This window comes from Marmota monax, unplaced genomic scaffold (genome assembly GCF_021218885.2).
Source record: "Marmota monax isolate L192 unplaced genomic scaffold, Marmota_monax_Labrador192_F-V1.1 WCK01_AAM20220418_F8-fsc00041, whole genome shotgun sequence".
Classification (NCBI taxonomy): Eukaryota; Metazoa; Chordata; class Mammalia; order Rodentia; family Sciuridae; genus Marmota; species Marmota monax.
The window spans coordinates 7798760-7825551 of record NW_026695238.1 but is presented as its reverse complement, the minus strand read 5'-3'; the positions used below and the strand labels follow the sequence as shown (position 1 = coordinate 7825551).

Sequence of the window (26792 nt, the reverse complement as noted above, 5' to 3'; positions counted from 1 at the left end):
AGAAATAAATCTTTCAAGGTAAATATTCTTAATGTGCTTGTCAACTTTTCAATATATGTTTTAGAGATTCCTGTTATCTAGGACATGCAGATGGCTGTTGGTCCACAATTATGATCACTTACAGAGGGTGAAATCAGCTGTTTCTTTTCTTAACTTTTAGAAAAAGTTGTAAGAATAATACAAAAAAACCCTACACGCCCTCCCAAATTCTCCAAATATTAATCCTTTATGGTTTATGTATGTAATTGATACTTTGAGACTTTGTAAATTACTCTTCAAATCTTCACCACTAATTTTGTATCCATTGATAATTTTTGCTTGACAGTTTTCTTGATACTCTCCAAGATAGCTGATGATTTTCTTATTCCAGATTCCTTCAACATTAACTGACTCCTTTCTACTATAAGCTTTGTCTCAGCCAGATGTGGTGGCACACACCTGTAATCCCAGGCTCAGGAGACTGAGGCAGGAGGATTGTAAGTTCAAAGCCAGCCTCAGCAAAAGCAAGGCCCTAAGCAACTCAGTGAGAACATGTCTCTAAATAAAATAGAAAATAGGGCTGGGGATGTGGTTCAGTGGTTGAGTGCCCCTGAGTTCAATCCCTGGTACCCACCCCCTCGACAATAAAAGTATAGCTTTATCTCAAGGTGCAGAAAATATACAAAGGACAAAAAGCAAGCTTTTTGACAAATGATGCTGAAAAACTGGATATTCATATATAGAAGGATGTATCTGGCTGCCATCAAATTAAAAAGAACAGCAAAGGAAATAATTAGAAATGTGAAAAACCTACAGATGGGGAAAACTCTTTGCTAGCTATTCTCTGGCAGAGGATTAATAACTAGAATATATAAAGAACTCAAAAAACTTTACACAGAAAGATCAAATAACCCAATTAATAAATGGGCAAATGAATTAAACAGACACTTCTCAAAAGAAGAAACACAGATGGCCAAGAAACACATGAAAAAAATTCAATATCATTAGCAATTAGAGAAATGCAAATCAAAACTACACTGAAATTTCATCTCACACCATTCAGAATGGCAGTCCTCAAGAAAATAATACATGCTGGAGAGGATGTGGAGAATATTTTTTTAACTGTTTCTGGGACTGTGAATTAGTATAACCACTATGGAAATCAGTATGGAGATCCCCCAGAAGGCTAGGAATGGAACCACCATATAACCCAGTATACCACTCCTTGGTATTTACCCTGAAGAATTAAAGTCATCATCCTATAGTGACACATGCATACCTATATTTATGGCAGCACAGTTCACAATAGCCAAACTATGAAATCACCAAGCATCCATGAATGAATGAAAAGAAAATGAGACGTATATACACAATGGAGTTTTATTCAGCCATAAAAAAATGAAATTATGTCTTTTGCAGGCAAATGGATGGAACTAGAGTCTATTATATTAAGCAAAATAAGTCAAACCCAGAATGTAGTTATGTGTTCTCTCATCTGAGGAAGCTAGGGAAGAAAAAGGAAAAGAAAGGTGGGAGTGAATCTCCTCTAAAAATCAAAGGGAGGTCAATAGAGGAAAGGGACCAAGGTGTGGGAGGTAGGGAGGGAGGGAGGAAATGCTGGGGAATGATATTGGCCAAATTATATTGTTACATTGTGTGAATGTACAAATATGTAACAATAAATCCCACAATCTGTACAATTATAATGTATCAATACAAATGTGGAGAAAACAAAACAAAAACCCCTTTGTCTCTCTCCATCTATTTCCTTGCTTGTGTGCTTCCTCTTTATAAATGAATCAATCTGTGTAGCCGAGTGGGGTTACATTGCATTCACTAGGTTATACTCTGTTGCTATTGCTTTTATTTTGTTGCTCACATTATTCCAGATTTTGCCAGTGGGAACCCTTTGAGCTGTTCATATGCTGTGCTCATTCCTTGAGCACTTCCTTACTTCCTGGCATAAGGAGACCTTCTCTGCTTTTCTTGTACTTGCCCTACATCAGTCCTGGTACCTGCCATTTCTTCTAAGAGCTGTGATTCTTTTTACAGCACTTGGAAACCAAATCTGGGTGGTGGCTGTGCTTTGCTTTGGCACTGATCAAGGTCTTCTAGGTCTTCTCAAGGGAGAGGGCTTTGGAAACAGACATAAATCCCCCCCCCACACACACACACACGTGTAGACACTCATAGCACACATGGAAGCCCACATTCTTACCCACACTGTCACCTCTATCTAAACCTCTAATTGTCTTCTTCATGATGACTCCAATTCCAGGCCAGTACTACAGGGGCCATTTTATCAGTGTCTTACCCAGATTTACACGTCCTTCTGCAAAGTGGGGAACTTATCTTCCAGCATCCCTACTGTAGTTACTTATTTATTTACTTGTTGAATCCTAGACCATGCAGAACATAGTTCAAGAATTCCTGACTCACAGGAAGGAGGAGGAGATGGAGAAAAGGAAGTGGTGCCGGGGGCAGGGGCAGGAGGGGGAGCGGAGCAGGAAGGGGTAGGGAAGAGGGAGGAAGTTGTTTCCTAATTAAAAGTTCTTTAGATTTAAGCCTGAGAGGATGTAGTCCACACACTGTCCCCAGTTGCTTAGATTAGTCCTCTCCTCAACCCTTGTTCAGTGATTCTTGTTATTCATGTGAAATAGAGTTTGCTTTATTTGTATCACAAGTTAGGAACCTCCCCAGCCTTACTTTTCCTTTTTTTTAAGCTTATTGTGATGGTTAATTTTGTGTCTATTTGACTGAGCCATGGTGCCTAGTTAGTTAATCAGACATTTTTCTGGATGTTTCTGTGAAGGTGTTTTTTGAATAAAATTTCATTTAAAACAATAGACAGTAGTCAAGCAAATTGGTCTCCATGGCATAGTGGGCCTCATCCAGTCATTTGAAGGCCTCAACGCAGCTTCATCTCCCCTAAGAAGGAATTCTGCCAGAAGACAGATGTGCAACATGACTCTTGCCTGCGTCTCTAGCCTACTGGCCAATCTGCAGATTCTGTCCTTGCCAGTCTTTATAATTGCAATGGCCAATTCCATAAAATTTTGTGTTTTCTCTTTCACACACATTTTATTGGTTCTGTTTCCCTGGAAAACCTTAATATAGGTGTGAAACAACTCAAATTCAAATGCTGAAACTACCAAAAGCTCTACTTGGAGAAGCGACCTGCCACGACCTTATTCTATCCATCCTTCCCACTTCTTTTCTACCTCTTGTCTATAGTTATATCATTGTATAGCTCCTGGTTAACAGTGCGCTTTTTGTGCAGAGAGCAATGTATGTGCATTGTTTCGCCTTTTGTCTTACACACAAGTAGCATACTGTAAATACCCTTTTGCACTTTGCATTTTTCACTGGACAGTGTATCCTGGAGATTGCTGCACATCAGTTCCCAGAGATCTTGCTGACGGTTTGTACTGCTGCTTAGGAAGCCTACACCATATTAAATGAAACTGCCTCCTAGCTAAGAGTATATAACTGGTTTCCAATATTTTTAAATTACCAACAATCTTGTGGTGATTAGGCCTCTACTTCTGAATGTGTATTTTTGTATTGCCAGAGGTATATCTTCATGTAAGTTCTTAAAAATGGAATTTCTGTGTCAAAAATAAATGCATATGTAGGTTTGTTAGGTGTTGCCAAATCGCAAAGCATTGAACCAGCTTGCATTCGGGCATGTGTAAATTTGATTGCTATGCCTTTTTGCCCATTTGTCTATCAGGTGTTTTGATTCTTTCCCCATCAATTTTAAAGAAGCTTTTTAAAAAAATTTATTTGTGCATTATAATTCTACATAAAGTGGGATTAATAGGCCATATTTGTACATGCACATAACATAATTTGATCAGTCTCCTTTCTCAGTGCCTTTGCTTTGCCCCCCTCCTTCCCTTGATCCGCTTGCTCTACTCTATTGATCTCTTCCGTTACTATTTTAGTTAGTGCATTATAATTACATATGCAAGTGGAATCCATTGTGCTATGGTCACATATGGTCATAGCGCAGATTTGATAGATTTCACTCCCCAGTACTTCCCAGGTCGTCCTTCCTCCCTCCCTCTCCATCCATCCCCTCCCACCACTCTATTGGTCTTCCTTCTATTTTCATGAGATCTGTTTTTTTGGGGTTTTTTTTTTTTTTTTTCCAATTCCCATTTGCTCTTTCTCTCTCTTGCTTCCACACAGGAAAGAAAACATTTGACTTTGAGGAGGTCTTTCTTTAAACATTAGGGATATAGCATTTATTAATATATTTTGCAAATTTCTTTTTTAGTTTGTCATTTTTTAAAAATTTGCTCTAATTAGTTGAACATGACATCAGAATGCACTTGGATTCATTGTACACAAATAGAATATAACTTTTCATTTCTCTGGTTGTATAGTTTCTCATTTAAAAAAAAATGCCTTTTTTTTTCTTGCCTGCCATGAAATTTATTATTCCTAGGTGATCAAATTTGTCAATGTTTTCTTTTTACTGATTCTAGCTCTTATTAGAAAACCTTCCCAGTGTCCAGGTTAAAGAGAGCTTTAGATATTTTCTTCTAGTACTTCTGTATTTTTTTTTCTTTTTACATGAAGATGTATATGGAGTTTATTCTCATATGTGGTGTGAGGTACTATCAAATCGTGCATTTTCCCAAAGGGCAAATCAGGGCCTCAGTACCATTCATTACACAGACATCTCTACCTTAGTGATTTGAGATGTTGCCTTTGTAATAAAGTTCTAAAAGTGGTTGGGTCCATTTCTGGCTCTGTGTGCCATTCTGCTGGTTCTTGTACTCAAGCAATGTGCTGCCCTGTTTAGTTATGAAGCCTTTGTGGTGTCTTAACCTCTAGCAGGACTAATCCCATGTAGTAGCTTCTCTTTTTAAACGTTTCCTGACTGCTCTCATGTATTTGTTTTTCCATGTGAACTTTGCTTGTACTTGTTGAGCAATTCTGTGTAAAAACAATGTTTCCATGTGTTCAAGTCTACTTCAATTTGTAGAATGCCTTTTCTCAAATGAAGTTTTATACATTTCATGGTAAATTTCCTCTCCTGAATTCTCAAGTGCTTTTCGTCATTTTTGTTGGTAAATGGCGGTTTCTCTACTGCTCTTGCTTCCTACTGGTAATCATGTCTATGAAGGTTATTAATGATTTTATCTATTGATAATGAGCCCTGCTTCTTGACTGAATTCCATAATCTGAGTATTGAGGGACTTTAAACAAGCCTGTCCCAACCCCACGGTGGAAATAAGATTGTCTTCCTTAAACCCAGACTGGGTGGCATGGTTGTAATTAAATTATGTGAAGTCTTTTTCTGCCACATTTCAAGTATAATTTGTAGATACTTATAATTTTTTTTAGAAAAATAATATTAATCAGATTATATTACTTACTACTTAAGTGAGTTTGAATGATTTAAAACTTTACTAACACAATGGGTAGAGGATAAGAAGGTATTTCATATAATTTTTAGATTTCCAAAAGGCAGTATTTTTTTTTTCTTCTTTAAAGTCTAACGCTTTATATGTTTAAATGCATTAACTAAGGATAGTAAACAATTAAGCACCTAACTGTGTTGAAAATGCAATTGCACATTTAGGAAAATCCTCCCTAATTGTGAAGATGTTTCTGCACTCTGATAATCATTTCAATGGCTCTTTAATCTCTTTGTCTGCATCCTAATGAATGCAGTGGGGGCTTCTAATTAAGGGTAGAGCTCTGGATTTATTAACACCTACTGCCTAAATCTCAAAGCCAAGCATGATCCAAGGGAGAAGTTACATCCCAGAAAGTAAAATACTATTGCAAAACTTATCTGCTGTTTGTATTTAATGTCTAGAAATCAAAACCTGAAGGACATAACCGGAAGTGTGCCTACTCCAAGTAAGCCTTGAAGCCTGGCTCCTTTTTTTTTTTTTTTTTTTTAATTCTGGCACTGGGGCCTTGTTTAGAGTCAACTGAATGAAAAAGTAAATAAAATATATCTCAACATATTCTTCATAGGCATCACTGGTGAAGGAAAATAGATTATTAAAAGCCAATTGGTGATTTCAACAAAGTCAAAGCAAAAGGGCATTGAAGATATAGAGTATCAAAGAGGGTAACTGCTGATTCATTTGTTCACTTAAATATCTTTTTTTTTTTTTTCATTCTTTGGTGTTGGCATTAGTTTAAATAAAATGCTAGCAATATAGCAGTGAAGAGATGACTCCTTGTCCTCCTGAACTTTTGCATTATGCAGGGAAGGGATGAAACAGAAACGATTAGCTGAAGTTTTGGTGACTGTCAGTTATCTGGACTTCAATTAAAATCCTGGGGTCTTTTGAGCAATTCACAAGGTTCCACAGGAAGGGAAAGTCCATCTGCCTGGGAAGCTTCAGTTAACCGGATATGACCACACGTCAGGTGGAGTGGGAGCCCTGAATACTGGATAGGATGTGAAGACAGTGGAAACCAGGTGGACTGGCAAGGAGGCCCTAGGGACTGTGTCCACAGTTCTAAGGGTTATTCAAGCGAAAAAATGGTGGAATGAGCTGCTGTTGAGGTAGGGTCCACGTGGTTTATGCAGGAGGTTAAGATGTCTGGAGAGAAGGGGAGGGAACTTTCTCAAGTAGTCATGGTGGAGAAGGATAGTGAGAGTGACTCACAGAGGTTGGGTTGTCTGTTTCCTGGGTACCTCCCTCCCTCCCTCCCTCTTTTTTTTACACCTCCTTTCTTCCTTCCCTGTCAGAATAGCTTTCTGCCAAGAGGGCACATTGGTCAGACTGGGTCACCCCAGTCCTCAGCTGCAACCAGGCTGGGAGGGGCCTCCCTTCAAGCGTCTTTCTTCTTGCCTAATATTTGAAGGATACTTTGGTTGAGTATATAATTTTAGAATGGAAATTTCTTTTTCAAAATGCTGAAGGGATTTCTACATTGCCTCCTAGGCTCTCAGGTGACAGGAAATTTAATCCATTCCCATATACACATATTGACTTGTTTTATTCTCAAAGAGTTCAGAATCTCCTCTTTACCCTCAGTGTTCCAAAGCTTCCAAATGCACTGCCTCGCATGGGTCTCGTACTCATTAGGCAGAACACTCAGTGGCCCCTTTGATCTGTCAGCATGTGTCTTTCTATTCTGGGAATTTTTCCTGCAGCATTTCCTTCATAACCACTTCCGGAACTCTTCTCTGTTCTTCCTGGCTCTTCTGACATTCGGATGTAGGACGTTTTTGGCAAAAACCTCTAGTTTTGCTACCCTTTCCTGTTTTCCATCTCTTCGTCATTGCCCCTACTTTCTGGCTAATTCTTTCCATTTTAACTTACATTTCCTTTCTTATCTTAGATGCATGATTTCCGAGAGCACTGTGTTGTTCTCTGAATTTTTAAAATGCCTCCTGTTCCAGTTTCTTTTAATTATTAATTTTTTAAATTTATATATGACAGCAGAATGCATTACAATTCATATTAGACACACAGAGCACAAATTTTTCATATCTCTGGTTGTACACAAAGTATATTCACACCAATTCGTGTCTTCATACCTGCACTTAGGGTAATGATGTCCTTCTCATTCCACCCTCATTTCTACCCCCATTCCCCCTCCATTCCCCTCCTACCCCTCTGCCCTATCTAAATGGATAGAGTTAGAGAAGATAATCCTAAGACAAGTTAGCCAATCCCCAAAAACCAAATTCTGAATGTTTTGTCTGATATAAGGAGGCTGGTTCATAGTGGGATAGGGAGGGGGAGCATGGGAGGAACAGATGAACCCCGTTCCAGTTTAATGAGTGCAAAATCTTCTGTTGTCTTTCTGCTGATTTTGCTGCTAGTTCCCCACTGTCTTGTCTTTCCTGAGCCTCAGTCCTGTTTATTCCAGTTTGCTTCCGTCTCTCCCTCATGGCAGAAGTTTTCCTGGAGTATCTGGGAATCCCTGGTGGGCTGCTCATATTTAAAAACAAAGCACCAAGAGATGATGTCACTGCCTGAGAGCACAGGTGGCCTCTCTGGAAATACCAGTGGGCTGCTTCCCTGGGGAACACAGTGGTCATGGTCAGTGGGTCAGTACTCTTGGGGTTCCCTGGCCCTGTTGGAGGTATAAGACCCAACTTTCTGGCTAGTTAGGGAGGATGACATCTCACCTTTTAAGATGTAAAATTACACTATTTCCAGGATCCTGAGGCAGGGGAGGGAGTTGGAAGGGGCCAACTGCCTCTTGTCTATACTCCTGATCAATGCCATTATAGTCTGTCTCACCAGTGCCCCACCTTCCCTTCACGATACCCGTGCCTTGAATTCCCAGATCCTTGAGGGGTTCTGTGGTGCTGATGGAGTGGGCTTTGTCTTCCCCCACTATCAGCTTAGGATTCCACCTTCCCTAGTCCACAAAGTCAGTTACTCCATGGCTAACAAATTTTTCTGTGGTTATTGACTATTCTTTTTATAGTTTTAGATTGAAGCCTATTTTTATATTTTTGGTACTGGGGATTGAACCCAGGGGCACTTAACCACTGAGCCACATCCCCAACCCTTTTTATATTTTATTTTGAGACAGTGTCTTGTGAAGTTGCTTAAGGCCTCGATAAGTTGCTGAGGCTGGCTTTGAAATTGTGATCCTCCTGCCTCAGCCTCCTAAGCAGCTGGAATTATAGGGGTGTGCCACCGCATCCAGCAAATCTAATTATTTTTTTTTTAAATCCCCCTTCTGTAATTTTAGAAGAATTTCCAAGGAGTAAGAGAAGGAAAATGAGTGATTATTACATTGTATTCAGCTGGGAGACTCCAGTTCTTTTCATTTTCATATATACACATTCATCTGCATTTACACAGAAGCAGATGTGTGAACCACTTTATTAAAGATGTACAGATAGAAGACTGTGAGCAGGAAGCTAGGCACATGATATTTCATCTCTTTATCTTTGATTTGTAACTCTCCCACATTGGTTCCCTCTAACTGTCATGTTCCAAAAACCTCAATAAGAATGTTTCTTTCCAATTTACCATATTTTTATAAAAGTAAACTTGAAAATGTCTACCTTCATAAAATAGACTACTGCATCCCGAGAAAAAGCACAGAAGAAGAAAAAGGCAGGGAATAAATATCGTATTGCATTTTGCCTTTTGATCTAATGCCTGCATTTTGGCCTGAGAAGAGTTAGGCCCTTCACTTGGGCTCATGGTGTCTTTAGTGGCCTATACTCTGGCTATTTACTGCTTCTCCTTTGCTGTGCAATTTCTCTGTTTGATTTTAGGCACTTCATTTAAAAATCCGAGAGCTGAACAAATCTCTATTCAAAAAATATTTGCTATCAGCTTATACTTTTAGGTTGTGTTCACTTGAGCTCAGCCAGTCTGGATGACACAGACTCACACACCTTTGACCTAGATTATTTAAGCTAATACTTTTAAGAACACTCTGTAGTAGAAATTGTTTTATTCCCATTTTACAGATGAAGAAATGGTCATCAGATTCTACTCTTTCTTCCTGCAAAATTCATCCTCTTGCTCTGCCCAGTTTCTGGGATCCCAGAGGAGAACAACAGGAGGTGCTATGGAACCCGTCCTGGACTTGGGCCCCAGCCTTCACTGGCTTTGAATTCCAGGGCTGCTTCTCACTGGCTGTGTTAACATCTGCATGTTATGCAAGTACTGGGTACACTGGCTGGTTTCATTACCTGCAAGATGTGTAGAGCGATATGCATTGAAGATTAAGGCATATAAAGAAGCCAGTCTAGACTCCACAGCAGATAATAGATATCTGTTCCTTTCCTCTCCCTTGCTTCACTTGGAGTGATGGGGGTGACATGGAGCTGGAGCCTGCTTTGGGGAGGGAGATGGAGAAGAGAGCACTGGGGGAAACCCTCTGTGGGGGAGGGTTGAGATGTGAGGCCTGGTCCCATCCTGAGTGCCTGGTTAATGACCTAGAAAGAACACATCAGGGTACTTTTCCATAAGGCCTGTACTGGGCAGTGCTGCTCAAGAGCTCCTCTCCCAGCCCCTGGGGTACTTGTTACATAGCTTTTTGAAAGAGGGAACCTATAAGGAACTAAGTGGGTCTGGGCTGTTGGTGAGGCCTAGGGAGAAACCCTCTGAGGACAGGAAATAGAGGTGTGGGGTTGAGAACTGTCAGGGCCCAGAAGGGAAGGGGAGGTGCTGGGGGGGGGGCATGGAGCCCAGGAACTTTCCTCAGTGGGGACTTGAGTGATTTCCGGTTTTGGCTCATGCAACAGGTACTCATCCACTGAGCGTGCAGTCTGAGGCAGCCGTGGGCCTGGGAGGAAGGGGTGGAAGGTGCCAAGGGAGTGGGCGGCGGGTTGACTCCCTCCAGTGGGATCCCCCCTAGGAGCAGCACAGTGAGCTCCTGGGCCAGTGTTTGACCTTTGTCCTCTGATCTCCTTGTCAGACCACAGGGAGAAGAATCACCTTCAGAGTTAAGTGATTTAGAGTTGTGAGGTTCAGAGTTGAGGCCTACAGGTGTCCTCACAGCCTGCCAGGCTCACAGTGCTCGGTGCAGGTTAGGGATTTTTATGTGCCAGAGGGACCAGAAGATCAGACTTGAACATCTGATGAGTGTCACTGCAAGATGTCAGAGGCCCTGTCTCCACTGGCTGGCGGGATCCTTCGAGGGTGGATCCTCGAGTGGATCCCAGACCTGGTTCCCACTCCTGTCTTGTAGGGCTCTGTCTTTCTTCTCTGGTTCCTTCTTGGCATTTGTTCTTAGGCCCCTCCTTTTGGGGACAGAGTCCACAGTGCAATGGGAGTGACCCAGGTCTGAGGGTCCAGCTTCTGCAGTGCCATGGACTTGGACACACCCCAGTGGTGACTCTTTTCAAGCCTGTGAAGTTGGGGGGGGGGATTTTAAAGGTTACAAATTTTGAGTCACAGCAAAATTATCCGAGAGAACACTCAAGCCCTACTTCTATCTGAGGACCCTGAGGCATGGTAAGGGCCTGTGACTTGACCACCTGGGTCCCAGCCAAGGTGAAGACAGGACTAGAGTGGAGCTCTCCTGGGATTCTAGAATCAAAACACCTCTGCATATTCCATGGTCCAAAATTTACTGATTTTACAAATGGTAATGCTGACTTTCTTGCTTCCTAAGTTGTATATGGAAAGGTATGGTGTGAGAGTTTTGTGGCCGTGACAAAGTGCCTGAGAAAAATAACTTTAAGAAGTAAATATTTATTTTGGATTACCATTTCAGGGGTTTCAGTGCAAGGATGGCTAGCTCTATTGTTTTGGGCCTAGGGTAAGGCAGAACTCATGACAGAGGGAATGCAGTGGAGAAACCCACTCACTTCATGGTGGCCCAGAAACAGAGCTCGAGAGGAGACAGACCCTTCAGGGCACAATCCTCCACCCTCTCCCCCAAGTAACCTCTTGTTCCAACTATGTTCCACTATGTTATCACCTCCCAACAGTGCCACAGCTATGAAACCATCAATAGATTGATCCATTAATGAGCCCAGAGCCCTGGGGACCAAGTGTTCAACACATGAGCTTTTCAGGTCCCCACCACAGCAGCAATCAGCAAAATATACTCACTGAGTTACTGAATGAACAAAGCTCCTAAGAGTGGCCCTGGAGTGGGAAGGAATTTTCCCAGGTAATGACTCATTTTCTTTAGCAGAGAGGGGAACATAAAAAGGTTCTCACTGGTAGCTGTTACTCACTACGAACACAGGAGGTCTCCACTGCCACGTCTTGGCAAATGACCTTGGTCTTCCTTGAAAGCTGTCTGCACCTAATTCTCACAGACCGGCAGCGTCTAGTCTTTAAAGCCCAGGACAAAAATAGAAAATGTGCCTTCACTGCCCTGGGAGCCTCATTTTACCACATGTTCCACTCTGAGCTAATGTTCAGACTTCCATTTTGTCTGGAAATGCAAATTTGACACGAGAAGACCATGTAGGTTAATATTCAGTGGCTACTAAGTGGGAGATATAAAAAATATGGGAAACACCCAACAGCAATCAACTCCCCAGAGAAATGATTTCCTGTGTTGCAAAGGGAGGCTTAGGAAGCAAAGTCCCTGCTGCCAGGGCTGTGAAGGCCCACGTCATTTAAAAAGAAATCCAAAGAGAAAGCGGTAGGAGAGGGTAGAGCAAGGTTCCCTTCCTGAATTCATTTATGGTGTGGACTAATGAGATCTGGATTCCATTTTGCACAAAAAACTTAAAGAGATTCTTTTTCTATTTAAATCCCAGCTTTTACCAAGGCCTGCCTCCCCTGGGAAACAGATCTCCTGCCACCTGCATCCTCCTGTGCTCCAGCCCCTCCTGCCTTCCTTCAGTCCTCACCTATCTTCCTCTTGTCCCCTTCACCTGGCAGGTCCCTTCAGGCCTTAGGAAAAATGTCCCTTCCTTGGAGAGTCTCTTCCTGAGTTCCCCAACCTAGTACATTCCCTCTCACTATCCCTGGTTTTATCCACCATAGAACTTAGTACAGTTTCCTTAAACTATTTTTGTTTGCATACTGCTTCACTGCCTGTCCCTGTACATAGGACAGGAGTGTCAACTGTCTCCTGCACTGGTACTTCACACCTGGCACAGGGCCAGCACAGAGGACCTTCATATGGAAGTGCTGCCTTGGGCTTAATAAGGAATTAAAAAATGGTGGAAGAAGGGGAGCATCTCCAGGAGTCTCTGATCACTCACTGATTATTAACAGTGAATAGATGGTTAATGCAAGTTTTCTAGTCATTTAGAAAAAGGGAGGCACATCCTCTGCCTTGGACCTTGGGCTTTGTCCCTGCCAGTCTTCAGGGCTCCACTTCTTACAGAACTGAATGTGAAGCAAGTCATGGAGTATTTGAGATGAACTGAAGAATCACTTGCTTTGGAGCCAGTTGAACATGGCTGTCACCGGCAGAGAGGGAGGGTCAGGTCCCAGGCAGACCTGGCCCAAGTGAGATCTTACATTCCCCCTGGTTGTTCACCAAATTTGGTATCAGTGAGAACAGTTAACTTTTCTTAAGTGTGTTCTAGGTTCCAGACACCCTGCTAAACCCTTTTCAGGTGTTACTGTGGTTGATTCTCACAACAATACTATGGGTTCGATGCTAACAGCATCTCCATTTACAGATGAGGAAGCTTGGGCCCAGAGAAGTTAGGCAACAGTTGCACAGCTAATAAGGGGTGAGGCAGAACTAAGGCAGCCTTGCAGTGGAGTCTGAGCTCACAAGCACCTCCCTGGAAGCCTTTGGGCAGACCTGAATCCTCTGGGCATTTCTCTGGGCAGGTAGGGTGGGGCAGCGAAGCTGCAGCATGTCCCCTCAGTGATTCTGCACACAGCCAAGCTCGAGGTCCACCGGCTCTGGTGGGAGAGGACTGAGACCTCCTGGCTCCCCCAAAGCTTCAGCAGGACTCTCCACAGGGGTGTTCGAGTTCTTTCTTCTGATCAGAAGGACCCTGGCCCATGTTCAAGGTGGCAACTCCCAACTTCATAATGAAGGAAGAGGACTGAACATTGTGTTCAAGATAGGCACCGAGGAACGTTCCCCACAAACTCCAAGGATCTGTGCTGTAATTTGGGTGTTGACTTAAAAGTTCTTCCCCCTGGTGGCACTACTGGGAAGTGGTGAGACCTTTAGGTAGTGCGCCTGGGGGGGTGGCAGGTACACCCTTGAAGGTGATTTTAGGAATCCTAGTCTCTTCCTCTTTCCTTTTTTCCCCCCTGGGACCCAAGGTGAGTTGCTCTGCCATGCACTGTCACCATAATGTGCTGTCTCAGCAGAGGCTGAAAGCAATGGGATCACTGCATCAGGGACTGGAATCTCCAAAGTAGTAAGCCAAAACAACTCTCTTATCTTTATAAGTTAATTGCCTCAGGCGTTTTGTTACAGTGAGATAACTGACTAGTACAGGTTGATCAGAATAAATGCAGCCAAATAATCAGGGAGTGAAGAGAACAAGAATAAAGGAAAACTCAAGGTTCAAATAAAACAACCATGCTGGAGGCTGCAAGGTAACAACAGTGGAAAGATCACAGGCTTTGGAGCCAGGAGATCCCATGGGTGAATCCTAGCACTATCTGCCTTTTCTTAGTGAGACCATCTTGGCACTTTGTGTGACCATTCTGAGTCAGCCTCCTCCACTCTAGAAGAGGGTTAGTAACATACCCAGAACGGGTGAAGCAATCCCAGCACTTTCTAAAACGAGTAGCTGAGAGGGAAGGAGGGTGCAGGAAAATAGTGAGGTTTGAGGAAACAGATGAAGGGGAAGGGTCTGCGGAGAACACCCCACTACCCCATGAATTCCTGGCAGCCTTTTACTTCACCCCAGTCTTAACAGGCTGGCTCCAAAGGACAGCATGTTTGTTTTAAAGGCAAGATGAACAGCCAGTCCTTCCTACCTGGTAACACTGCTTTTAGATACCTGCTAGAAAAAGCCAACCTGTAACTAGATACTTAGGATGACATGATATTGTAAGGACAGCGTCAGAAAGCAAAGTACCTGATCACTTTCTATGGGAGGGAATGTATTTTCTCACATTTCTGAATCTGGGAGACAGCAGCCTGCTGATGCTTTCTCAGGTAACAAGCTGCTTTTGCAGATTCACCAAACTCCATCCTGTCACTTACTCTGAAGAATCTTAGACCATATGACCTCCAGATCCTGGCTGTGTGTGCCCACTACCATCCTGCTTATTGGTGAATGTCATGTGAAATTCCAGTGTGGCTTGCAGAGCCAGTGACATCCCACACCACCCTGCTCATTCCTGACCACTGTGTCTAAGCATTCAAAGCAGGCACTACTTCAAGAAGCTTTTTGTCAGTAGGCAAGGTAGCTTTTCCATAAAGTCAGGACTAACAGAAACTTATTTCTGGTAGGGATAACAACTGTAATTATTGAATACTGACAATTTCACTCTGTCAGCATCTTTAGAAGGCACAGGAATTATCATTACCATTTTACAGATGAAGAAGCGGAAATAGCAAGGTTAAGCAATTTGCCCAAAGTCACCCCGTGTAGAAGAGGCTGGGCTGGCACTCAAAGCATCTGGCTGCACATCTCTTTCTCCTGCAGGAAGACAGTCCAGGACAGTTATCAGGACAGTTATCAGCACAGCTCTACAAGGCCACAGTACCCTGGGCAGGGGTTGGCTCTCAGTGCTCTCCCTGTCCTAACTCGCATGAGGGATAGGTGACTCTGATTGTTTTCTGTCCTCCTTCCCACTCCAAGCTCTGGATTTTGAAGTAATGGCCTGAAGTTCATTGCCCACCATCTACATTTCCCCATGGTCTCTGCTCTCAATGCTTAGGCTTCACCCAGCCCCAGGATGCCAAGCAGAGTTCATCTAAAAGCTTTAAAACTAAAAGCTGCTTCTTATCCTGCTAATTATCTGGAGCATCAGGGCCAACAATTCTCTGGTTGATGTTGAATTAAGTAAAAACCAAGGAGTTGGGTGCATTCAACAAGAGGCTGGTGATACTGGACCCTCACATGGCATCAAGGCACAGACCAAGCTGAAGGCCTTTCCTGTACAAGGCTCTCTCTCCTCCCCAGCTCTAGCCCCGGCCCAACGTCACCGCTGCATCTTGGGAGATTTGTCACTGTCACTATGACTCCTCCTGGAGTGTATGCCACTGATCTGCCCAGCCACCATGAGAACTTTCTGGAGAGTGGCATGTGTTTCAGCATTTGGATTCTAAAGTAGGATGGATGTGGGAGGGAGGAAACGGGAGCAAAAGTCGGATCAGAATGGGGTGCCGCAGCAGGCATGATGCTGATCCTCACAAACCAGGACCCCATACTGACCACAGCATCCAAAGGGCAGCCAGCGCTTGCAGGGGGTGTGTTCCGAGGCTTCTCAGGCTTCAAGTCATGCTCGGTACACCTGGCCCTGGCCCGGGCCCCGACAGGCACTGCATTCTCCACTGTGGCTGTGATTTCCAGCCCTGTCTAAGGTCTCTGCATGCCACTTCTTCTTCCTGGCTGGTATAACCCTGATAACCATCAGCATGTTTGTTGAAGGACCTTGTACTCAACAAGACTAACGCAGGCACTGCTCCTTATCCCGGGCCCCTTATCTCGGTGTAGTTAGCCTTTAACCAGATTGTCATTAGCCTGGGCACTGTTCTGAAGGAAAGGCCTTGTTCCCTTCCTGACGGACCTCATTGGATAATACCAAGTTTGCAGATTCCGGTGACTATTGGTAAGACTTCAGTAGGCGTCAGGAAGGGCTCCGCATGATTTCACAGACAGAATGCCCTCTCTACCTTTGACATGTAACCTTTTCCTTTCTAAACACAATCGTCTAGCATTTGTAATAGAATAAAATAACATTTGCATGATATTAATTAGCCTATCTAGGGCAACAGGATTAAGATAATATTAAGCCTCTGTGGCAGAGATGAAGGTAGCTGCAGGGACAGCCACCTCATTCTTTCATGATTTCACATTGTCACTGGTCTGTGGTCTGCATGCATCCCTCAGGATGTCAAGAAGGGGTGGTAGAACACACCATTCTCAGTGGTATGCAGGTGGCTGCATTTTTAAAAGCAAATTTGTGGTCTTAAGAGATAATGGAGAAAATTAACTTATGGAGGAACCAGCAGGGCTTAGCAGCCCTTTCTCTGCAGAGGACAGCCCCACTAGGTGGAGCCACTGGAAGAACCTGCCAGGTGACCGCCAACTGGGCATGTAACTTTCTGGCTCTCTCACTTTCCTCAAGGGTCATGGCTCGGGGGCTTGCACCCTTCCGTCTACACATCCAGACAGAATGAAAAGCACATTGTAAACACTCTGTTGTAGAATGGAAACAGTTCAAGAGTTTGTATACCGCCTTCGCTGATTTCAGTATGTGTGCAAGTCATAACCTAATTGAACTGAATCTTTACAGACAGGGTGATCTGAGTGTGTGTGTGTGTGTGTTGGTGTGTGTGCACTCATGTGTACGTGTGTCTCTAGGAATTAAGCGCACACATACTATTCTGAATCTCATTGCCAGATTATTGATTTCAAATTTCAAAACTATCCATAGAGATCTTTGAGTCATTCTCTAATAATTTCACATTTAAAGTTCCGCCCAATTGGGTACACAGTTGTTCAAACAGTTCCTTCTAGCCCTATGTCCCTGTGCCCTGCAGCCAAATCTCTTTCAAATCAATTTCCTCCAAGTACAGCTTTGTTCCAGCTGCACACTAACCCCCCACTCCAATCCCTCCCTCCCCCAACCCAAGTCTGGTCTTGAAACCCTTAACTAGATTGTTTCAATTACTGGAATGACATAAGTGTCGTTAAAGATTGGTCCAAACTCTCACTAGCAACTCTGAAATCCCCACTATCCTAACTTAGTCCAAAGACTGAGCCTGAGTATGATATGCTTGGAGGTTTGGAAGATGGGGGGGGGAGGGGAGGGGGAGTGGGAGTCAGCAAACAGGAGGCAAGAACCAGGAAGCAGAGGTGAGGGGGAGAGTGGTGTTTCCTGGAGGGGGCTGGGAGCAGTCTGGTCAAATTCTGATGGACGGAGGGGAAACCCAGACAGCTGCCACTGGAGTGGGCAGCGAGGGCTCCCTGGTGATCCTGTGAGCAGCTCAGTAGAGTGGTGGGTGCAGAACCTCGTGGGAGTGGGTTCAAAAGGATGTGGGATGAGAGCCTACAAAGAGGGAGGCCCTGGTGACCGTGTGCGACACACTGTTGGTGGGAGCAGAGAAGGAGCGTGGCTGTTAGAAGGGACTATGGAGCCAGGAAGGTTTTGCTTTGTTTTTAAAAGATGGAGGACACCACTGCGTGTTTAGCATTGCAGGGACTGATCCCAGGGACAGAGATGCCACTGCCAAGTAAGAGCTTAGACTATGTGGAAGAGGGTGACCTTGTGCCCCTTGGAAGCAAGGGCCCGGACCGACCATTCATCGTAGGGACAGGAGGGAGGAGAAATGGGAGAGGTGAGAGACGGCATGGTGTTTTAGGGAGGAGGAAGTTCTCTTTGGATGGCTTCTGTTTACTCAGTGAACAGTGGAGAGGGAGGAAAGAAGAGGAGGGGCAGGACAGTCCTTTAGCAAGGCAAGGAAGTCACCAGAGGAGTGCAGCCAGAGTGCCAGTGGGACCCAGACTCGGCCATTGAGGTGCAGGGGCAGGGATTTAGAGTCAGGCCGGCCAGCACTGTGGAGAAGTTTCTCCAGTTAAATTCACACGGAAACTTTTTTATGTTCAAATTTATTCCCACAGGGCACAGTGGCACATGTCTGTAATCCCAGCGACTCGGGAGGCTGAGGCAGTGTGAGGATGGCCTTGGGCCTGAGCCAAACCCACTCCATTTAAAAAACTCCAGTTTGAAACCTGCAGTCTCACCAGGCACACCTAAGGAGCCCTCCAGTATGGCCCTCAGACACAAACAAGTCACTTCCCCCCACCCTGAGAAACTCAGGGTGAAGCCTCGGCAGGCTGGCCTCATCTGGTAAGAGGGAAAGGCAAAAAGATCAGGGTGGGGACCCTCAGATCAGATGTTTTAACCCCAGGGTAAATGATGTCACTGAGAAATCCAGTGGTAGCTGATAAGGATTGAAAGGGGAGCTAAAAGCCCCCAAATTTAGTATAAATAATAGAGCAAATGAACAGATATTCAACCAGCCAACAATGATGCACCCAAGCTGGAGGGCCTGATGAAGATCTGACTGACATTCCATCCTTTATCATCGTTTGTCTGATCATCTTGACCTTGATGAGAACTGCATTTCTCCCTGTGACCAGCCCTCAGCTCCATCCCAGGAGAAGCCTGCCTTGGTTCCTGACCTGATCACTGTGCTCTAAGTGTGCATCTGCTGGACTTAAAGCCTAAGGCTTGAGACTTCTGATCTGACACTTGAACTTAGCATGCAGAGGGAATGTCTGTCACTAGCCTGTCATGATTAGGTGTGTTTGCAGTGCTTAGAATTAATCTAGAATTGTTTGCTGTGGCTTGATAATGTCTATTGCAGTGCTTAGCACTAAGGATTGTCACTTTCTTGATTAAGAACCTATAGAGTGAAATTGTATTTAGTGATGTGAGTGAGTAAAGTATTGAAAAAGGCAGAAGCTTTATTCTTTATTTCTCCCCCTCCATTGCACCTTTTGCCATTGCAATAGGCAAGAGGATTGCGAGTTCAAACTCAGCCTCTGCAACTTAGCAAGGCCCTAAGCAACTCAGCAAGATCCTTACTCTAATAAAATATTTAAAAGGGCTGGGGATGTGGTGGCTTGGTGGTTAAGTGTTTCTGGGTTCAATCCCTTGTTTAAAAAAAAAATTCTTAACTCCAGTTTCACAGGTTGTTCCTTTCTGGAGGGAATTTTGGACAGATGGGGACTCTCTTATATGAGGGTAAACTGACTGGTCAGTCCTTCTTATATTTATCTATTCAGATAGATAGATATTGAGGCCTTAAAATGGTTTAATTTTTAAACCAGTAATTTGACCAGAAGATTGAATTATATGCACATGAATTCTTGTTGTGGTATTTGTAAAACTGAAATGGCTTCTGTATTTATTATAAGAACGTAGACTCTGGGAATCATATTATTCCTTCAGCTATAGTATTTGCAAGACTGGCCACAATCTCTGTATTGAGTTATAAGGACAGAGACACCAGGAATTATATTACTTATTCAGTTACAGGGAAACAGAGAACATGAAAACTCCAAGAATGGAATATTATATGTCCTTTAAATATCATTTTTTAAACTAGAATTTGATATTGAGAATTTTTCACAATATAACATTAAGGGGAAAATCCATTGCAACCATCCCAGCAGACGCCATCGGCTCATCTCCCACTGGAAATATCTTGGGCTTCTTACCAAGGCTCCCTGCATCCTGTCTCCTCTCCCCCTGAGCCATCCTGTTCTGTTCACGTCTGTACCAATGGGATGTTTATGAAATGTCTCTAAAATGTGACCTCGCCACTTCTCAGCTATGTAAGCCTCACGTGGTCTCCCATGTCTTGACCTCCTATTATGCATGACCCGCCCCTCCCCAACTCTTGACTTTCTCGATCCAATGTTCCTGGTCTCCTGCCTGAGCCCATGCACACCCTGCTCCTCCTGCTCCTCTGGCTGTCCACTCCTCCCCTCTCACTCATCCTTCCGGCCTCAGTTCACTGTCCCTGCCTCAGGGAAACCTTCCCTGACTTATGTCCAGAATCATGTTGGTCACAAGGGACAAGCCAAACTGCTTCAGGTAACCAAAAAAAGTTCAGTGTCAGCTTCAGGCATGATGCAGGCCTCAAGACTTATTGTGAAGGACTTGTTTATTTCTCTGCCCAAGGCCCAGTATCCTTGATGTTGGCTCCAGAGAAAAGTTCATCCTCCATGGTGCTAAAACACCTGAAGAAGCTCCCGTTTCTTTATTCACATTCAAACCTACTAGGAAGAATGGAGGTACTTCTCCAAGACAGTTCTAAAAATATCCCCAGATTTGTTCTTCCTGGTTTGAGTTGACTCTGGGCATACACCTATTTTAGAACCCATCATTCTTGTTATTGGAAAGCAAAATATTGATTGGCCAACACTGAGTCATGTGCCACCCGGAAATTTATAAGTTCATGTGTGGATTAGGTCCTGAACTCCAAGCCAAGAGTTACAGGAAACTGGGGAAAGGGACCTTGAAGAAGCAAATGACAAATGTCTGCTAGGAATGATTTATTATATGTTTGCACAGCATCTGACCTTTTCCTTTTTAGCATTTGTGATCATTACACATTTTTATATATTATTATTTGTTTAAAATTTGTCTTCCTCATAACACTGACACCCACTTTGAGAGGCACTATATCTCCTTTCTTTACTGTTCTATGGCAATGCCCAGGATGGATCTCAGCATAGAGTGGATGCAATAAATATCTGTTTGATAACTATGTTACTAAAAAAATAAATAAAACACTTGGATGCAAAATATTTCATATGGTAGCCGTCTCAGTCTATTTGTGCTGCTATAATAAAATACCTGAGATCAGGTACTTTATAAAGAAGGGAAGTTTATTTCTTATAGTTCTGGAAGCTGGAAGTCCAGCATTAATCATGGCACCAGGAATTTTTGTGGCTGGGAAAAGCCCATCCTTTGTTCCAAGGTGGAGCTTTGACTGTCTCTGGAGGGAACAGACATTGTGTCCTCAAATAGCAGACAGGACTAAACTGGTTCCCTCTAGCCCTTTTATTTTTTATTTATTTAAAATTTTTTTTTAGTTGTAGATGGACATACAATATCTTTATTTATTTTCATGTGGTGCTAAGGATTGAACCCAGTGCTTCACACACGCTAGGCATGCACTTTACCACTGAGCTACAGCCCCAGCCCCCTCTAGCCTTTTTACAAGGCACTAATTCATCCAGAGAACAGAACCCTCATGTATGAATTACATCCTCAAAGACACCACCTCTGAAAACTCCCAAAGGGGGGTTAAGTTTCAACATAAATTTGGGAGGGGACACATTTAAATCTATTCAAATTCCATTTTTTTTTAATGAAATCTTTCTCTCTTCTCTCTCTAGAGAACATGAATCCAAAAGGAAATATACCAAATACAATAGTGGTTATATTTAGACCGTAAAGTTAAGAGTGAGGTTTAAACTGATGTTTTTTCTGTATTTTCCAGATCCACAGTGGACCTATATTATTTTTTAGTTGAAAAATTCTTTGAAATAATCTCTAGAAACATATTGGGTAGGGTCCTTCCATCTGGAATAAAAATGCCCCGTTTTGAAAGGTAAAGGAGTTTCTAAAGAACAGGCCTCCTGCTACAGGTTTCACCGTGACCAGTGAATTCCTGGTCACATCAGAAGGCATTCCTGGAGATGTCATGACTTGAGACATTAACAGGAGGGTCCTGAAGAAGAGCAGAGCAGGTGTCAATCAAATATGCGTGTTGCCATGAAGCTGACTTTCAAAATGGTCTTTCTTTGTCTTTTATTGTTTTAAACTAATAGTTTGATCTCCCTCTGTTTCTAAAGAGTTAGTATTTTGGTTAGAACACTATTAGCCTTTTCCTTTATTACCATGTCTGAAATTTGCTATTCTCCTCTACTGTGGACTCAGGGGTGGTCTTTGCTACCTTGTCTCTGTACCTTCTGTTAACGTGTGTTTATGGAATGATCTGAGCAGGGAAACTCCTAAATGAAGCTGACCAAATGCCAGGGCACTGCACTGTGAGTACATCATACCCACCTAATCACAGGACCCTGCTCAGAAACAACAGCGGCTGAGACACACCATGATGTGTACTGGCTTCTGGTAGTCCAGCAGGTTCTGAATCTCAAAGCTCCTTAGGGATCTGGCAGGGAGCGCCTCTCTGCACTGGAACATCCTGAGCTACTGGGCCTTTGGGCCATCCCTGAGGTTGGTCTGCATGTTAGTGGACCTGACATGGAGGCAGGAGCTCCAAAAGGAGAGAAGATGGGATAGGGAAGGCAAACTAAAATACGCAAGTAATTCTGCTGAGAATGCAGGCATCCAAATACACACTACTTCACTCCCCCTGCTGTGTCCTGAGTGGGTCTAACGGGGAGGGGGGGGTGGGGGTGGGGGTGGGGGGGCTCCTGGGGGAACCAGCTTGGGTAGAAGTGCTTTGATTTCAGGCCTATCTCTGCCTCTTATCAGCTGTCTGAGCTGGCTCTGGCCTCTCCACCTCTGAGCCTCAGGCTGTCATCTGTACAAGGAGTACAGTACCTCTTAGGGCTTTTCTTGATGGCAGATAAGATAACTTAAGTTATGTGAAGTGTCCAGCCCACTGTAGGTCTCTCTCTTAGGATGGCTTTGGGTGTGGTGTGAGAATGTGGAGGGAAGAATGCTAAACCAGGGGAGTGTCTTCTACCCATTTTAGCAAGGTCAAGAGGGAAGACAAAGGATGCTAATAGCTCCTTCTCTAATCTCACCCTCTCCAACGTGGGCCAAATGGTAAAGAAACTTCTCCTGCTTTAAATTTGGGTTTTGTTTGTTTTTTTTGGTACCAGGGATTGTTGAACCCAGGACTCTTAATCAATGAGCCACATGCCCAGCCCTTTTTTTTTTTTTTTTTTTTTTTCATTTTGAACACAGGGTCTCACTAAGTTGCTGAGACTGACTTTGAACTTGAGATCCTCCTGCTTCAGCTTCCCAAATCTCTGGGATGCTGGGATTACAGTGTGTGCTACCATGCCTGGTTGGTTTAAGTTTTGGCTGAACAGTCATGGCAAGAACACTGAGCTCTCTTCAGCTGTAAAACTCATCTTTTATAATCCCATCTCTTTCCCATGAGCAGTAGAACTCTCCAAGAAGAAGGCTCTGATGTTTTTCATAGGCTCTTCAAGGTGAGTGGCAGAGCTGGGCCCTGTGCTGAAGGTCAGGGAAAGCAGAGAGGCACAGAAGTTAGACTAGCTAGGTAAAGGCCTGGGGAGCATGAGGAATTGGAAAGTACCTCTGAGAAGACGTTTCCTACTCTTTTGCCAGGTAAAACCATCCCATAGCCTGGGATTTAATTGCTGTTAAACAATCCTCTTCCAATGCCCTTACAGGTGCCACCACCCCAGGCAGGAAAGGGTTGTCAGGGTGTACAGAAAGTGCCAATCAGGCATCTGGAGTAGGCTCTTTGGGGGGCCTGTTTCTCTCCTGGGTGTGTTTAACACAGTTGTTTCATCTTCTGCAGAGGAAATCCATTGCTCAAGGCTGCTGTCCACTAATCACATCTTCTAAACATTAACTCTGGCCACAAAGGATTTCTTTGAGTATCCCCTACCCCCCCACCCCCAGAAGGACAGCCCTGTGGTTTTTTGTTGTTGTTGTTGTTTTGTTTTTGTCGTTTTCTTCTTCCTCAGAGAACTGGCTTCTGTGTCCTGGTCTTGTATCACCTCCTCAAGTGGGCAGCCTTTGCCTTCCCCAACTGCCCAGCTAAATTACTGAGACTTCCTTGTGCCTAGCCCAGCAACAATATCTTAACACTCATTTTACTTTGTCATACTTTATTCACGTATTTATTATGTGTTGTCCCACAAGAGACCAAGCTCCAGGAGGAGTACTATCTGCTGCGCGCTCCCAGCTGAATCCCGGGGTGCTCCTCCTAGGCCTGCTACCTGCACCCAGTACATGCACGTGAATACAGGGCACCTCACTGATGCACCTCACGTAAGCAGAAGGACCTCTCCCTTGCCTCCAGGCCACCTGAGCCGGGTCCACATCTATGGAAAGTACTTGATAGATAACTGAGAAGGGCTTCCACAGGTTTGGAGATCCAGAGATCGCACATGGTTCTTAACCTTTTTAGGGTCGCATATTTCTTTAGGAATTTGAGTAAAACACACACACACACACTACTCTCTTTCCCCCAAAGAACATAAATACGCACCCTTAGCTCTGCTTACAACACGTGGGCGAGGAGATTCCTGAGGTCCCAGATAAAAACCCTAGAGTTAAGAAAAATAAAGAAGTGGAAAGAAATTAGAAAACCCAACTTCAACACCACAACAGAGAACTTTTTAAAGGGGACCTGCTTGAAATGGTCTTGTTCCAAGGAACAAGTTCTTGGATTGCAAGTTTATGCTAAAAAATAACATGGGCACGGGGTGGGGGGTAACAATCGCTACTGCTCCTGGATCTGCCAACCGTTCCCTTCCTACACGTTGTGGAACAAGACGATCTCGCACACCTTCCGCAGGTGTATCGGAAAACAGTTTTGCCGGGTTTGATAAACACCTGCCCAGTGAACCTAGGGCACTTTTGCCCGGCAGTCAAGAAAGCAGATCCCCCAGCCTCGAGCTCCTGGCGCAGAGAGCTACAGGTGGGATTATGGGCGCTCGCGGCCCTGGAGTCCCGGGGCTGAGGACTCCCGGCGGTGACTGGCGCGCGCGCAGGTGCATCTGCACCTGCGGCGGTCGGCGCGGCGCGGGGCGGGGAAAGTTGTGACGGGGGCGGGGCAAGAGAAAGGGAAAGTGGAGAGGAGGGGGAGGCAGAAAGGAAGGAGAGAAAAAGGAGGAGCACGAAGAGAAGGAAGGGGAAGAGGAAGAGGAGAAAGGGATGGGGGAGGAGAGGACGAGGAAGAAGAATGGGAGGAGCGGGAGGGGAGGAGGGCGGCCGCGCGGGGAGGAGTCTGCAAACTTTCTGTTCAAGGGCATTGTGGGAAGCAGCCATGGTCTGAGGAGGGCGCCTCACCTGTCAGCCGCGCGGGCTCCTGCGCTCGGCTCCGGCCCTCGGGTCCTTCGCGCTCGGTGCTTTCGGGACAGGGGCGGTGGCGGCCGGGTCACCATGGTGAGTGCCAGTGCGCTGCGCCGCGGCGCTGACCCGGGGCGTGCGCGCTCCCGGGAGGCACCTGCGGCTCCAGGGCCCGGCGAGCGTCTTCCGAAAGGGGGTGGGGGCCCAGCAGAGTCCGGGTCTCCTAGCAGCGCGAGCCTCGGCACTACTGTCCCGGGCAATGAGGACGCACCTGGGACCCCTGCCCATGATCCCCTCTGCGACCGCGCTCCGCGGCTTCATTCATTGGGTTCACTTTTGCTGAGCGCTTAGTGTAAGGCGGCACCGTGCCAAGCGCTGGGGATGTCGCGGGGGACCAGGTGGATCTCCGGCTTTCAGGGAGCTTATTTTCTAGGAGGAGGATACGAAGGGAAGGAGCAGTGTAATAAACCAGCAAAATAAAGATAACTTCCGAGACTAAGGAGTGCCCAGAAGTCGCGAGCACTACCGGGTGGAGACGCAACTTTTGATTCGGCAAAGTCCTCTTCGAGGAGGTGGTGACATTTGGGCCTCTGAGGTCCTGGAGGGGAGCTGCAGGTAGAATGATTCGCGACCTCAATCCTCGCTTGTTGCAGAAGTGGGCAGGGCCAGGAGAGGCGGGTCTCTATAAACCAAAGTTAAGTTTTGGCTTTTGTTCCAACTGAGTAGGGAAACTTTGGGAGCATTTTAGCAAGAAAAGTGATCTTATTCACTTTATGCTTGTATCTTTTGGGCCATTGGTGAAGAATGGACGTGTGTGTGTGTGTGTGTGTGTGTGTGTGTGTTGGGGAGAGGCAACGTGGAAGCTGGGAAACGTGGTACAGTGCTGTGAGGGTTACGGTGTCCTGCACTTTATGGAGAAATAACAAGAGCGTCTCTTGCTTCTGCCTTCTGTTAGGGACAGCATGTTGAGAGTGCAGAGGTCTGAACTGAGAAGTCCCACTTCCCCAAGTGAACTCACTTCCCAAATCTGTGGAAGAGAATTCACCTGCAGGCCCGCTGTGGACTCAACTGGCCCATTATAGGTAGGAGTAGATGGCCATGGTGTTAAGCAAGTTGATTGATAGGGAGAGCCATGGAGTGCTGAGCATCCACGGAAAGATCAGATGTTTGTTCCTAGGAGAGGCTTGGTAGCACACACTGAAGGCACCAGTTTTGCATGTTGAGGGTTCCTTGTAAGTACAACATGATATAAAAAGGAGACTGTAAATAATGAAACAGCTGTCTTGGCTTGCTCAAGTTTCCAAGGAACAAGGTGACTGTGAGCCCAGCTCATTTGTCTAATGGATGGAGGGTGGAATCAGGCCCTGAGTTTCTGAGTAGTTAAATATGGTTTCCATCCTGTAGGTTGGAACAGGTCTGTGAGGAAAGGACCCCAAATTCTAGACAACACCTGGTGTGAGTTTTACTTTTTCTATCTGGTGTCATATGATGAGTTGATCAAAAATGTGGGAAGTTTCTCCATCTTTTCTACCAGGCCTTCCCAATGGAAAACACTGTTATTGAGCACCAAGCGGAATGTCCAGCCCCTTACATATAGGGTCTCATTGCATCCTGGTAGTGACCAAATGAGGCTGTGCAGTTACCTGCTCTGAGCTGTTCTTGCAGTGTGACCTTACACAATTCTTTGATCTCTCTCTCTCTCTGTGTTTGTTCCTTTGTGCAATGGGGATAACAGTTGCTTCT

General features: G+C 44.8%; 1 protein-coding gene and 1 long non-coding RNA gene across 2 annotated transcripts in view; one reads left to right on the top strand and one right to left on the bottom strand.

Moving 5' to 3' along the window:
* Positions 1-8742: 8742 nt before the first annotated feature.
* Positions 8743-25156, bottom strand: LOC124089630 (uncharacterized). Its single transcript, XR_006850816.2, has 3 exons — positions 25050-25156; positions 24247-24304; positions 8743-10791 (listed from the first exon to the last, which is right to left on the bottom strand). It is a non-coding gene; the product is annotated as an uncharacterized LOC124089630 (long non-coding RNA).
* Ap1s3 (adaptor related protein complex 1 subunit sigma 3) overlaps positions 25016-26792 on the top strand; it is a 53381-nt gene continuing 51604 nt past the window's right edge. Inside the window, exon 1 of the mRNA XM_046439799.2 lies at positions 25016-25145. Coding sequence (XP_046295755.1) covers positions 25143-25145 — 3 coding nt within the window. The 5' untranslated portion in view covers positions 25016-25142. The remainder of the gene's footprint in view (positions 25146-26792) is intronic.